A 15,273-nucleotide genomic window follows, 5' to 3' on the forward strand; every position below is an offset into this window, starting at 1 on the left:
GAAATACTGCCTGTACCTCGAGCCACTCCAGAGAGACCAGGGGGCACAGCAGATAACAGTATTCTCAGTTGGCGGTGGGGGGATGTAGTGTTAAATGTACTAGCAGATTTAAATACACTAAACTGAACTCCAGCTTACGCTTTATAATCAGTTACAGAAAACCATTCTTTTTTCCTTTTAGGATAAAGATTTTACAAAGTTGATCATTATAAGCCCCAATGTCAGTGATAATTGGTTTGCCTCATCCCCGTAAACTGATAAATCGGGAAGAGAGCTTGCTGTTTTGAAAAATAACAGACTTACTGGCCAGATCATCAACTGAAAATAGAAGAAATAAAGCCTAAAACATCTATAAACTGGTGAACTGCAATATAATAAATATTAGCTTTTGGGTTTAATACTGCGTTAACTTTCTTGATATCTCAAGGGATTTCCAAAACCCATGTGATAGCATTGAGCAGGTGACAGGTACTCTTTAATGAGACATTTGAGGTCTATTAGACCCCAAAGTCCCTTCTGCCCTCCAAAGCAGCTAATCAAGCAAAGATCAACTCACTTATGCTATGTATTGTACACGCGATCGGATATTCCGACAACAAAACCATGGCTTTTTTTCCAACAGATGTTAGCTCAACCTTGTCTTGCATACATACGTTCACACAAATGTTGTTGGAAATTCCGATCAGCAAGAACGCGCTGATGTACAACACGTACGACGGCACTATAAAAAAGAAGTTCAGTAGCCAGTGTGCCACCCTTTGGGCTCCTTCTGCTAATCTCATGTTAGTAGAAGTTTAGCGAGAGACGATTCACACTTTTCAGCCTCGTGCATTCAGTTCGTATCTGTTCTTCAGTTTGTGCTTGTGGGTTCGTTCCTGTCTTTCAGCGCGTGTTGTCAGTTCATATCTGTTTTTCAGTGCGTTCTTGTCCGCTCGTTTCTGATTTTCAGATCATTCTTCTCAGGTTCTTTCTGATTTTTAGTGCGTTCTGTTAGTTCATTCTGACTAGCCGACCGTTTTCTAGCCATGTTGAGGGTATATACTCATTGTAGAGATTTTGCTGGTCAGCGGCTTGGTGTTGGAGTTCTTTCTTTGACCCAAGTCCAGTCCATGAACAGGGCGAGGAGGAGTTCATGGATAAAGAATTGGTTGCTCCAGCGTGACCAATTCTCGCACATGCCTTTTTTGTGGGAGACCCAGGAGAATAATCCTAAAGATTTCAGGAATTTTCTCTGGATGATGGACCCCATCTTTCACAGTCTGTTGGCTTTGCTGTCCCCTTATATTACAAAGCAGGACACCTGCATGCAGCAAGCCATCACTCCAGAGAAGATGCTCGTCTCCACCTTGTAGTGCTTGGCAACGGGGAGAAGTCTGCAGGACATCACGTTCCCAGCAGGCATCTCCCCCCCAGGCTCTGGGAATCATTATTCCAGGGACTTGTTCTGCCATAATTCAGGTCCTACAGAAGGACTATATTAAGGTAAGTTTTCTCCTTTAACATCACATTCTATGTATTTAATGTTTACTAATGTATTGCATTTATTGCATTATTCCATAATTACCATGATTATAATATGCTGTGAATGTCCTCTTTGTTCTCATGCATGTTGGAAGCTCTTAAAGTTCCTTTTTTTGTCCTTCATGCATATTTGCCTTCACTAATCTCCCCAGCATGCTATCCTGGGCCCATACACACCTTGCCTAGTGCCTGAATAATGTATTTTGTCAGCTCCATGGTAGTGCTTACCCTAAACATCCCCTCAGGGCCATCTTTAAGGCAGGGCAAAGGGGCAACTGCCCTGGGCCCTGTCATTGTTGTGGGGCCCAAAGCAGCTGCCTCATACTTGCCAAATATCCCAGTTTAAATTCCCTTGTCCCTTGAAGTTTTAGTCCTATGCTGTGTCCCAATATCTCAGTGTAAACTTCTGCTGCTGCCCAGCTCTGCCCTATTGTGATGTACAGATGACTCACCTGCAGACCCTGTGTTTACATGTAAATAACTGGAATTCATATGTAAATAGCGTCAGCATTACTAAGTAAATAGCTGCGTCCGGCAACATCAATATGTAAATAAAGGCAGCATTCATATGTATATCATGCTCCCCTGCAATGAGCAGATGATGTGCTGTAACCTCTAGCAACGAATCAGTGAGCAGTATTACTGTACAGTAATCTCTAGCAACCAATTAACAAGCAGAAATTATTTGCTGTAACCTCTAGAAACTAATCACTGAGCCATACTGTGTTCTGTAACCTCTAGCAACCAGTCAGTAAGCAGTAATTATATGCTGTAACCACTGGCAACCAATCACAATTGCTGCCTGATCTGATATAGTAAGCTGATTTTAAGTCTAGCTGCTATTTATTGCATGTATCAGAGCAGATGGAGAGTGCAATTGCATGGGGGGCCCAAGAAATTTTTTGCCCAGGGTCAAATCAATATTAAAGACGGCCCTGCACCCCTAAAATGTGTAATAATTTTAGTGTTGTCCTTAAATTTAGGCAGAGTGCAAGAAGTTTTTTTGGGGGGGGCAAAACTCAAAACTCCAAGTCGGCTGATACCAATACTCTGTTGACTTTGCCAAATGCATAAACACTATACTTACCTCTTTTGTGTTTATATCTATGGATGAATTCACCAAAGCATGTAATGCAAGGGCCTGCCTGCATACTTTCAAATTGTACTGTTTAAAGTTTTGTTCTCTTATTATCTTGATAGGTTATTGCAGAATGTAAAAATGTGCTTCAATTTGGACAGTGTGTATTCATATTTTTAGATTATGACACTTCTTACCTGTCCAGTGGGCTGCCAATAGTGTAAGTAAGGAGGGGCTGGCCAAAGTAAACACACATTTTTACTTTCAGCTCTCAATGAACTGGAGAAGGTTTCCCGTCCAAAACATCCCCCCTCCCCTAAAATTTTTACAATTGGCCTTCAGAGGGTATGAGGAATCTGATAAATGGACCTTATACTTTTGTCTTTAAATACTCATTTCAATAAATGTTATACTTAGGTTGGCCAAGGATGTTTGTGTCTAATCTGCTTGCAATGTTATGTGCAGAAGTACTCATTTTTTTTTCTTGCTTGACTCCAGTTTCCTTAAAACCCACATGAATGGTAGACTGTGGCATTCCAGTTTGCTCAGCAGTCGGACTTCCCTAACTGCAGAGGGGCAATTGATGGGAAGCATGTCCACATTGTCCCACCCCCAAACTCGGGGTCATACTATTATAATTATAAAGGGTTTAATAGTATTGTGATGTTGGCAGTGATGTCGGCGAACATACGAGTTTTTGTATGTGAACGTGGGGAAGAATGGCCAGATGTCGGATGGTGCAGTCATCGCCCAGACGGAGTTCTACAGACAGCTCCAGAAAGGCAGCTTGGACTTGCCACCTCTGGAAGACAATGTGGCTGGTCTTCCTTTTATGTTCATCGCTGATGAAGCATTTGGGCTGGGAGACCATCTGATGAGGCCATTCCCTATGAGGACCCTCACCCTGGACCAGAGGATTTTTAACTACCGGCTGGCCAGAGCCAGAAAAGTCGTGGAGAATGCGTTCAGAATAATGGCCAGCCGGTTCCGCCTATTTCTGACAGCAATACACTGAACCATATTGTACTTGCCTGCTGCATTCACCACAATTACCTCAGAAAAAATGCAACAAACTATGTGGCCTCAGTTGGGGCTGAGGCCAGGTTTCAAAATATAACTCTGACGGCACTTGAACCTGGCCTTCCTGGCTTGCCCCCATAAAGTGCCCCCGCAAAGTAAGACAAAGTTATTTCGAGTACTGTGCGGGTAGGGGGGCCATTGATATGCCAGCCAATGATGAACTTTTTGATAAACTGAACTAATATTTCATTTGATTTACTGCTTGTGTTTCTTTTAGCTGTCTCCTAGGTTCTCCAATGTTATTTTTTTTTGGACATTTTCTTCAATAGTGCAAACGTTATTTCTTTGATACATGAGGTGACAATCTCTTCTTCAGCTAACTATTATTATGTTGTGGGTTTGCTACACACACATTGTTTTTGTTGTTAATGTATGTAATGCATTAATGATAAAAATAATCATCCTTTTCACCTCCATTAATTAATTGCTTTGAGTCCCTAAAGTGGCATGATTGTGGTAAATTTCAGAGCACGGTGGGGGTTATTTATTAAAGGCAAATCCACTTTGCACTACAAGTGCACTTGTAGTGCAAAGTGGATTTGCCTTTAATAAATACCCCCATTGTCACTGTAAACCACACCAAATTACAACAAAAATGGCATTGAGCATTGAAAGAAAAAGCCACATATTGTTGAGTATAAAACATTTTACTCAAAGCACATTTACATGTGAGTTAGAAAAGTTTTTTTTTAGCAAACCAACATCTTTGGTGTATAACATTTTTATGTTTGACAGTAGAAATATCCTTTTTTGGGTTAAACAGGCATATTTAAAACCATAACACACAAAACTCAGGAACATACAAAGTTCAACTTGGATAAATGGAATGCAATGTGTGACATTAGTATGTCATAACTGTGTTAAATTTGCCTTTTATCAGGTGGGGTTATTTCTCCCCTGTAAAAGCCAAATTTTGAAGATGCACACAAATTGGGAGTTAAAATGTGGATTTCCCTCCTGGTCCCATGCCTAATGTCAACATGTGCTAGCTCCCATCATGGGGGATCAATGGACATGTTTCGGGGGTGCAACCTCTTCCTCTCATATACTTGAGTTGCACCCACAAAACGCATACATTTATATCGCGTGATGGCAGATAGCAAATGTTGACACACTGTGTGCATCTTCAAAATTTGGCTTTCAAATTACTTTAAAACTTTTTGAAAAAAAAAAAAATATAATGACAAATGTAAAAAAAATTGGGTATTTGATATTCTGCCTAAAACATCAATGATGTTGTTGAGTCTTTTTTTCAATATCAATATGATGTTTTTCTTTATCTTCTCCAATTCCCGATTGCACACCACGATCTCCCCGATGAGGATGTGTGCACTTACACTGGTGAAATGAGTTTATTCTTCCACAACATCCCCCACATCACCTAAAAATAAAAAAAACACACCATGGGGGTTATTTATGAACGGCAAATCCACTTTGCAATGCAAATACACTTGAAAGTGCACTGAAAGCGCACTTGGAAGTGCAGTTGCTCTAAATCTAAGGGGTAGATCTGAAATGAGTGGAAGCTCTGCTGATTTTTTTTACTTTCAAAATATTTTATTTTTGAAAACAGCTTATGTTACAAAAGAAAGGCCCACATGGCCAGCAGATTATTTAACAAAGCATTTGAACCATGCACCATCAAATATTTGAACATAGGAAAACAATGTCTTTTCAAGACTGATCTAACCAACTTAGGGTTATCAAGGTCCTGGAACCTGACATATACCAGCACTCTTGAAGGTAGAGCACCGTTCAGGGAAAAAAAACATTCTACAGAAGTCCCCTACAAATTCCATGACCTGGGGTAAGGAGAACACCCTAGTGGTCCCTGGGCCACCCGGTACCCCTTGCGAGATCATGCTGTACCGAGTGAGGGACCTAGCCAGAGGGCCCCCATTAGTAGGAGGCCAATCCCCCCACCCCTAAACCCACCCAACGGATCATATCTGACATCATAATAAAGACATGTGAAAAAAAACAAACAAAAACCAAAAGAGAACATTTAAGCTCAAATGTCGGCCATACAAGCCAAACATAACCACAAAGAGAAGTAAAGAAGGGAGAAGAAAAGGAAAAGAGGGGGAAAGGTAAGGGGGAGGGGGATCCAGTAGAATGAGTCATAAATAAACCAAAGGACTTTGCTATCTACCCAAGATCTGATGCTTTATGAGTAATAGTTGATGATCATAGCCCCAATGGGGCGTGGAATAGGGGGATGCCCATGAGCCTAGCCCAAGGTTCCCAAACAATGTCAAATTTATCACGTTTATCAGATATAATGCTAGCAATTTTCTCTTGAGCCATGATCCAGGAGACTTTCCTTTTAGCTGCCTTGACCGAAACTAAGGGTTGTTTCCAAGCTTTTGCGATGGTGAGTTTGGCTCCTATTAGAATAAATCTGATCAGACTCATGGAATGCTTGGGGATCTTGATGATTGGAGCGTTAAGAAGAGCAATGGTAGGGGACCGGGGGACCCGGCACCCAGCGATCCCGTCTATAATTTTAAAAATTCTCACCCAAAATGATCTTAACCGGGGACATTCCCACCACACGTGGACCAGAGTACCCCTGAGGTGACAACCCCTGAAGCACAGCGGATCAGCAGAAGGGTATATGTTGGCCAGCCTAGCCGGGGTGTAGTACCATCGTAGAATAACTTTTAGACTAGCTTCTACTAAAGACGTGTTTAGTATCCCTTTGTAGGCCACCGAGATCGCCGTGTGCCAGGATTCCAGTTCCCAGTTAAACTGGAGATCCTCTTCCCATTTGGTCATAACCGATGTCTTAGATTTGGGCTGCGTCATTGAAGAGTATATGCAAGAGATACCTCCCCTCTGCTCCGGGCCCTGACCACACCATGTCTCATATTCTGTGAAACTAGGAGGAAAAGGTTTTTCGGGCCAGATAGAATGTAGGAAGTGGGAGATTTGATGGAATCTGAACCGCTCCGACTGTGGCAATTCTAGCTTTTTAATGTAGTGTTTCAGAGGGAGAGGTCCAGACCCAGAAAAGAAGTGCCCGATCCGGTACAGCCCTTTGTTCAGCCACCATTTAAATGCAGCTATATTTTGACCTGGGGGGAAAGCCGGGTTATTAAACAGATGTGCTAACGGAGTGGACGAAGATGAGATGGAGTCCCAATTGCGAATCTTATCCCAAAGGGCTAGAGAGTGTGATAGAGTGGGTGCTAATATCGGGGGTCTCTCCTTAGGAGAGGTCCACAATAAAAAGTCTAAAGTGTGACGTGGGGCAGCATGTCTCTCGATCCCAACCCAATCTGGCTTTTCAAACTTGGAGTAAATAATCGAAATCTGTGATAGTCTAGCGGCTATAAAGTAGTAATGGAGGTTGGGAAGACCGAGTCCTCCTTTCTTCCTGTGATGAAACAATACACTTTGGGGTATCCTATACCCCTTTTTACCCCATACAAACTTAAGTAGCTTACTCTGGAATACCTTCAGATGCTTTCTGATGATAGGAATGGGCAGGGAACGAAATAAATATAAGAGTCTAGGCAAGAGGGTCATTTTGATAGAATTAATTTTTCCTAACAGTGATAAATTGTATCCGACCCAAGTTTTAAGATCTGAGGTTAACTTAGCTATCATCGGGGGATAATTAGCGTTATATAAGGATTCGATTTTAGGTGTTAAGTACACTCCCAGATATTTGATGGCTGTGTCATTCCATTCGAAAGGAAAGGACTGACGCAGTTGAATAACCAGTTGTTGTTTCAGCGAAATATTCATCGCCAGGGATTTTTTATAATTCACTTGTAGGCCAGAGATTTTAGAGAACTCTCCCAGGGTTTGAAGTAGATTTGGAAGGGAGGTGATAGGGGAAGTAATAAACAGAAGAATATCATCTGCATATAAGCCACATTTGCGCGTTTGCGATCCGCAGTCTACTCCTTTTATGTTATGATTCTCCCTCAGTGCTATAGCCAGAGTTTCAATTGCTAAGGCGAAAATCAGCGGGGAGAGAGGACACCCCTGCCTGGTCCCTCGTGCTATCTGAATAGGTTCTGAATAGTGACCCTGAAGCCGTATTCTGGCTTGAGGAGTGGAATATAAGGATTTGATCAGCCCCATGAACCTATCCCCAAATCCCCATCTGTCCAGGAGCAAATGGAGGTAGTTCCAGGAGACCGAGTCAAAAGCTTTTTCTAAGTCTAGCGAAAGGAGCATACCTTCCTGTTTAGGGCCACCGTCCCAGTTCGATTGTAATATCGAAATGATATCAATAGCCCTTCGGATTTGGTCTGGCCCTTGTCGTCCGGGGATGAACCCCACCTGATTTTTATTGACGTATATGGATATGAAAGAAGCTAGTCTGTTTGCTAACATTTTAGTTAGGATCTTAAGGTCGCAATTAATGAGTGAGATTGGGCGGTAATTGTCTACAATTTCAGGATTCTTGTCCGGCTTGGGAATTACAGAGATAAAAGCTAAGTTAAGAAGAGGATCAAGCGGGTCTCCTTTGGTTTTATGGTTACAAAATTTGGCCAAGTGTGGTGCTAAAATATTTGCAAACTTTTTGTAATAGGCGTTAGATAGCCCATCCGGTCCAGGGGCTGAGTTATTTTTCAGTTCTTTCACAGTTGCAAGAACCTCCTCTTCTGTAAAGGGGGCTTCGAGGACTTCCCGGTGTGCATTAGAGATACGAGGAATCGGTAACGTGTCTAAAAAGGAGTTGATGTCATCTAAGGGGTCAGTCTTAGGAGCGGAGTAGAGATCGGAGTAGAAAATTTGGAAAGCTTCCAGGACTTTCGTTGGATTAGACGAAAGACCCTCCCCTGGTAATCTGATGTGGGGCATACTGTGCGCTCTCTGTTTGGGGGATAGTTTAGAGGCAAGCATAGAACCTATTTTATCCTTTTGAGTGTAAAATTTATTCCCACTCCATCTGATACTTTTCTCCGCACGGGTCGTGAGGGCTAGGTTCAGTTCTAGCTTTATTTTGTCCAATTGTGGGATGTTCTCTTTTAGGGGTTTTTTTTTATGTTCCGCTCTGAGATTTGCGTATTCCAGTTCCAATCTGGTGATTGCAGAGGTTCTTTCCCTTTTTAGGTGAGTGGCCAGCTTTATGAATTCACCCCTAATCACTGTCTTATGCGCCGCCCATACTGTCTCCATAGAAGTATCTTTAGGAGTGTTGCGTTTGAAGTAATCTTGTAGGGCTAATTCTAACTCGGGGATTCTGCTAGGGTCTGTCAGGAGGGATTCATTAAGTCTCCAAGTCTTAAAGCCCGTGGATTGGGAGGTGAGGCGTTGATACAGCGCTACTATCGCGTGATCTGAAAGGACCGTGTCTATTATCAAAGAGCGCTCAGCAGCGGGGAGCGCATGACTTTGAACAAAAAGATGGTCAATCCTAGCATATGTGTTATGGGGAGCAGAGTAATGCGTGTAATCTCTAGTGGACGGATTTAGTTCCCTCCATGCATCAGTTAAGCCCTGAGAGTGTAATAATTTTGCTATTCTGTGGCTGACTTTGCGTGGACGAATAAGCTGTTGCCCTAAGGGTCTAGTTCTGTCTAGTTCCTGTTCAAAAGTTACGTTAGAGTCCCCCCCAAGAATCACTTTACCTTCGAGCATAGGGTTAAGGGTGTGGAAGAGTTTCACAAAAAACTTGTCTTGCCCCTTATTAGGGGCATAGTATGAAATCAGAGAATACAGTTGCCCTTCCACAAGGCCTTTCACTAAGATAAACCTGCCATCTGGGTCCTTGAAAACAGAGGTCAGAGTGAAGTTACAGTCTCTCGCCAGGAGAACTGCAACTCCTCTTGTCTTGTTCTCGGCATTCGCAAGAAAAAATTGGGGATAGTTGGCATGCAGGAAAGGTGGGCTGTACCGGCTCGGGAAATGCGTCTCCTGTAGAAATAAAATATCCAGTCTAAGGGATTTGTATAGGCTGAATAGTTTCTTGCGTTTAAGGGGAGAATTTAGCCCTTGCACATTATGAGAAGCTAGCTTCAACAGCTTAGGAATGGTATCAGCCATGGGAGCATAGGATCGGAACTCGGGCACACACATCTTCACCTACCAGTAGTAGAAAATTTCTGGCACCTAAGAGGAGATTTCCATTTTCGAAGAGAGTCATGCTAGCACCATCTCTAATAGCGAAGAACCTGCTAATCGAAAAACAAACAGTGAGGGCAGAATAGCAAACACAAATCATTCTACCTGAGGGGGGGAAGGGAAGAGAGTAGAAAGTAGTCTCCCAAGAAAAGCACCTGACTCCGGAGGGGAGAGAGAAGCTCCAGAGTCAGAAATCTCCAAAGAGAAAAGAAAAATCGCCGAGAGCATGCTCTCGGAAGTCCTAGCCCCTGAAATCCCGAAGGGTTGCAGGGGGTAGGCAGAGGCACATGTGTACCGCCCCGGACCAGGGGGTTTCTGAAAAATGTAAATAGCATAACACTAAGACGGCTTGAAGAAATAAAATGTGAAAATACCACCAGGAACATACATGAAACAAAGGATAAAACATTAACTTGTGTTGCAAACATGAGGACCACTCATGGGAGTAGTCCCATAAAGGAGCAAATAGTATATAAAAAATACAGAAAAAAAAAGAGAAAAAACCCAAAACAGAAATTTTTCCCCCTTCCTTTTCCTTTCTCTTTTCCCACACTTTTTTCTTTCCTCTATTTCTCCTTTCCTTTTCCCTCCCCTTCCCCTCGTATCTGATTCGAACAGTCATGTTCAGCTTACGTTCATGTACCATGAAGACAAACCTCTTGTACCATGAGGAAGAAAAAAACTAGTATCCAACAAACTCAAAACAAAAGCCACAAAAAGGTGGGAAATAGGGAGACAGAGGAGTTCCGGTGGTATGGTAGGAGACACAAGTTTTTTCCCAAACATGGGAGGTTTCAGGGGTACGGATACCCAGGAACAGTCAACCAGATGAGAGACGAGTTGCGCGACCAACTCTGATCACGGGAGAAGTAGAAAATGAACTTGATCAAAGAATTTCAGGTGTGACCATTGTCACCGGAGCGTCGAGACTTGGATTTGGACCAGAGCGGAACTGATGGGCTGATCGGGGGGGGTCTTTTTGCCGACGGAGGTGGAGGAGCCGATGTGTCCATGCCGGCATCTTGGGAGATAAGCTTCAGACGTAGAAGGATTTGTTCACCAGAGGAAAAGTTGGCGAAGGAGTAGTTTGCTCCCATATGTGCGAACTTAACTGCGAAGGGGAATGCCCATTTATATTTAATGTCCTTCTGAATAAGAACATTCAGAAGTGGTTTCAGAGCACGTCTGCGTTGGATGGTCGACGGCGCCAGATCTGCGAACACTTGAATCACATGACCTTGACATGTCACCTGTGGGGCCATACGGGCCTGCTTCATTACTTCCTCCTTTACTGCATAGTGATGCGGCTTAACTATTACATCTCTGGGCAGGCCATCTTTCCTGGGAGGGCCCAGGGCCCTGTGGGCTCTATCCAGCTCCAGTCGCTGAGGATCAATATTGGGCAATAACGATTTGATCAGGTCTTGGGTGGCAGCAGTCACGTCTGTGATGGATTCCGGCAGCCCTCTGATTCTGAAGTTATAACGTCTCGACCTGTTCTCAAGGTCGTCAATTCGCGATAGCGCTGTGTCCAACTGGTCCTGCATGGAATGTATCAAGTCAGAGTTCTGATTGGCAACTGCGGCCGTAACATCAAGCTTAGATTCTATAGCTTCTATTCTTTGACCAATGTTTTGTAGGTCAGATTTAATCTCCCCAGTAATTTTCGCTGCCGTGGAGGCCAATCCCCTTTCAAGTAACAACGAGAGTTTGATAAAAAGGTCTGTTGTGGACAAGTCTTGTTCCTGAGGGAACTGTTCTGCTAAGAAGGGGCCTTGGAATGAAGGCCTGCAATCCTCCGCAGGAGACAAGGCCTGGTCTGCCATAGACATGCCTATCAAGGACTCTGTGGAGGCCGGAGATGGGGCTCCGTGCGTGGGAAAGTTCCCCTGGTTTGTGGGAGTATAATTCAGGATGGCCGGGGATAGCACTTGCCTGTGTTCAGCGCCGTGTTCCGCGCTGTGTGCTGCACGTTGTCTGTGTGCTTCGGCCGCGGCGGCCATCTTGGTACACCCCGCTCTGGAGGCCGCTTCGAATTGCGGCCCGAGATCTCGCCTGGTCGCTGCAGCGGACATACGGTGGGGATCCCTGGGCTATCGGGGGACAAGGGCCTCGTAGTGTCCCCTTCCTGGCTAGGAATTCACCGTCCTGTAAGCTCCCCTGGTCCGGCGTGGCGCGGAGGATCAGGCACTGGCGGCCATCTTGGATCCCTCGCGCATGCGCCTGCTCTGCTGATTTTATCATCCAATCATGTGCAAGCTAAAATGCTGTTTTTTTTTATTTTCCTTGCATATCCCCCTTGGATCTACAGTGACTTTACTTCCAAGTGCAAAGTGGATTTGCCTTTAGTAAATAACCTTCCATGTATTATAAATATGCAGGCATACATCTATAACCTGAAGCTGTGGTCTCTGACACTGACCTGTTGTGGTCACTATTTTGGCCAAATCCTGAACCTCTCCTCCCTCCACATCTTCTTCAGGGTGTGTGTGGATTTCCCCTTCTTTAGGAGGTGTGGTCTTCTTGGTGTCCTCAGATGTCCCATCTCTTTTCTCCCCTATGTGAAGAAAAAATAAGATATACTTAGCACACAGATATTTGAGGCAAGAAATAGGAATATGAAACATTGCTTGAAAGTGTTGTACAATTGTCTATTTTGGCAGAGTTCCAAGATAAAGATTTTTTTCCCTTTCAAAAACTGGAATACTTACCTTTTTTTTGTTATTAAAGTTTCACAGATGGATAGACCCCTAGTATCCACTGGAGCACCTGCATGGGACACCCTAAAAAGGGTGTTCTGGTGTCCCACACTAGTGCTCCTGCATCCAGATGTGTAAACAGCTGCTGAGTGTCCTCTCCTGACACTGAATTAAGTTTGCATTTTATTATAGTTACACACACATCTAGACAACAATGTATTAAACTTCTTTTAGTACAAATAGGCCTGAACAAATGTCATTAACCTGCATTTTCCAAAAACATCGTATTAAGGGTCAAATGATATTTAGTGTGAACAAACAATGTTTACCGTGAAAGAACAATGTTTACTGTGAATGACGATTACTGTTCCAAATGCCATTTTAAAATGTACAACAGTAAAGAAAAGCACATGGAGCAGCATGCAAGTAATAATAATATGAACACACATCAAAATACTTACTTTTTTGCAGCACTCTTGATCCTTTTGTACTGATCCTGCTCCCTCAATTTGAGGTCTGACCAGTGTTTCCTCAACTGATCCTTGAATTGTCGTACCCCAAAATTCTTCTGAAGACTTCTGAAAACTTTAGTCATGATCGTGGCCTCGCAGATTTGGGTTGCTGTACGGTCCATATATCCCGTCATAGTTGGCCCACTTCAAGATGTCCACTATCGTCTCCTCCTGGATTGGGATATTTTTGGCTCCAGCCTTTCCTCATCCTCCTCGTTGCTGATAATATCATGTACCTGTTGTCTCTCCGCCATGCAGTCTGCCACTGCGCCGAAAGAGAAGGGGCAGGGTATATACTAGAAAGAAGGTCAGGGGCAGAGTTTCATGCATGCGCAGTGTAGATAAAGCACAACATGCGTGCGTCGTACATACAATCTGTGAGCAGAGCACGGAGTAGCATAACAAAATAAAGAGGAAGGCGGCGCTGGATCAACTTTTGGAATTGGTGAAGCCGGTTATTCCCACGGCAGACATCACCTATTTGAAGTGCAAATTTGGTGGCCTGAGGAGCACATATAATAATAGGGAGCAAAAAAGGGCAAAGACTCCATGAGATCCGGAGCAGCAGCAGATGGCATTTATGTCCCCAGGCTATGGTACTATGACAGACTGCGTTTTTTGTCAGACCAGAGTTAACCCAGGCCATCACTCTCAACCCTTCCTTCCACTCTTCCTTAAGCCTCAGCTGAGGCTTCAGAAGTACAACCTGGGCCTTCTACCCAGGAAGAAGATGTGGAGGAGCCCAGCTTGAGCCAGGTATAGCATTATTCAACATATTTCTTATCAAAAATGTAATTTTGTTAACTAGATTTTATTATTAATCACTAAATTCTGATTTAACAAAGTGGTTTACATATCAATAGACAGTAGTAGCCAAAAATGATTGGGACAAGAATGAAAAATGCTGGGGTCAGAGTTATAGTCTTTTCTATTTGTTAACATTCAATTTGTAACAATCATGAGTTCAAAATTATGTGTGATTGATGACTAAAAAACTAAAACTATGTACCATTTTCATACACAGGAAAGTCTCAGCCAGGAGGAGGGCATGAAAAGTGGCAGCCAGGGGGTGGTCATGGAAAGTGGCAGCCAGGAGGTAGCCGTACTCAGTAGCCTGACCGAATCGCAGGTTCCTCTCCTCCACCTTCCAACAAAAAGGCCCAGGAAGGGGAGGAAGGTGGAGGAGTCAGCGTTTGGTTTGATTCGGCAGGCTACTGATGTCCTTACAAACACTCAGAGTCCTAATGTCCAGGAAGCCTTTGCGTGTATGACGGCCAATAGAATGCAAGACATGGAGGTAGGTCAATGGCTCATCTGTGAGGAGGTCTTCTTTCAGGCCCTAAATAAGGGGGTGAGGGGCAAACTCACAAACAAAAGTCATGTATGTGAGTTGGGCCCTACTCCTCCTCCTGCCACAACTCCAACACCACAACCACAGCCTGGAAGGAAGTGTGCAAGGAAGTCTTGAAAGTGATGGCCTATGTTCGGTCTGGTAAAAAACACAGGCTGTTGTAAGACCACATCCTGGGGACATATATGTCATCTGCTGCTGCTCCCGATCTCTCGGAGTCCTGGACCGGATTGTGTTGCCTATTAAATGTACTCCTCAGGTTAACAATTTTGCTTGTAAAATAATTGATGTGTGCCCTGGGGTACAAAGGCTTTGCCAATCTCAACAGATTATCCAGCGTTGCCTTCCTCTTTATTTTGTTATTACCCATAATAAATAATTTTTTTTTTTAACAACTACTTGACTATGTGTTTTAGTTCAAAAAGGACAGTTTGTTTGTGAGTAGGTAGGTACATTTCAAAAATACAATGTCAAATTAACAAGGGACACCAACACCAACCAACCTCTTTGAGGTTAAAAAAAAACAGGATAGTAATGGTGTTGTGGTAACTTGATACACAAAATGACAAAAAAATATTATGGAGATCACTATAAAAAAAAAAATCAGGAAATCTTGATAAAAAAAAAATTCAGGAGATCTTGATAAAAAAATTATAAACATTAATCTGAAGATCTGGTGAAAAAAAAATATTCAGGAGATCACGAGAAATAATAAAGAAATCAGTTTGTCAGAACTGTGTGTGTGAATATCAGCAGCAAAGCAACTTCATTATTCTAGCATTATAAAGAAGAAAAGAATGCATTGAAATATTTAGAAATTTGCAGCGTGACGAATGTGCTCCATTATGAATGCTAGTTATACCAGACATGAGCGCTTCCGTCTTGTACTTGATTCTCAGCATGCAGGGAATTTTGTGCCGCGGACATGTGTACACACGCTCGAAATTT

General features: G+C 43.2%; 1 protein-coding gene across 1 annotated transcript in view; it reads right to left on the bottom strand.

Moving 5' to 3' along the window:
* Positions 1-314: 314 nt before the first annotated feature.
* LOC143986718 (uncharacterized) overlaps positions 315-15,273 on the bottom strand; it is a 148,193-nt gene continuing 133,234 nt past the window's right edge. The window contains exons 16-19 of the mRNA XM_077485123.1: positions 11,258-11,452; positions 9,729-9,813; positions 8,217-9,556; positions 315-318 (exon numbers count right to left, since the gene is read on the bottom strand). Of these exons, the coding sequence (XP_077341249.1) occupies positions 315-318; positions 8,217-9,556; positions 9,729-9,813; positions 11,258-11,452 (1,624 nt within the window). The remainder of the gene's footprint in view (positions 319-8,216; positions 9,557-9,728; positions 9,814-11,257; positions 11,453-15,273) is intronic.

Source organism: Lithobates pipiens, unplaced genomic scaffold (assembly GCF_037356315.1).
Source record: "Lithobates pipiens isolate NorthernLeopardFrog02 unplaced genomic scaffold, aLitPip1_a1.2 Scaffold_18, whole genome shotgun sequence".
Classification (NCBI taxonomy): domain Eukaryota; kingdom Metazoa; phylum Chordata; class Amphibia; order Anura; family Ranidae; genus Lithobates; species Lithobates pipiens.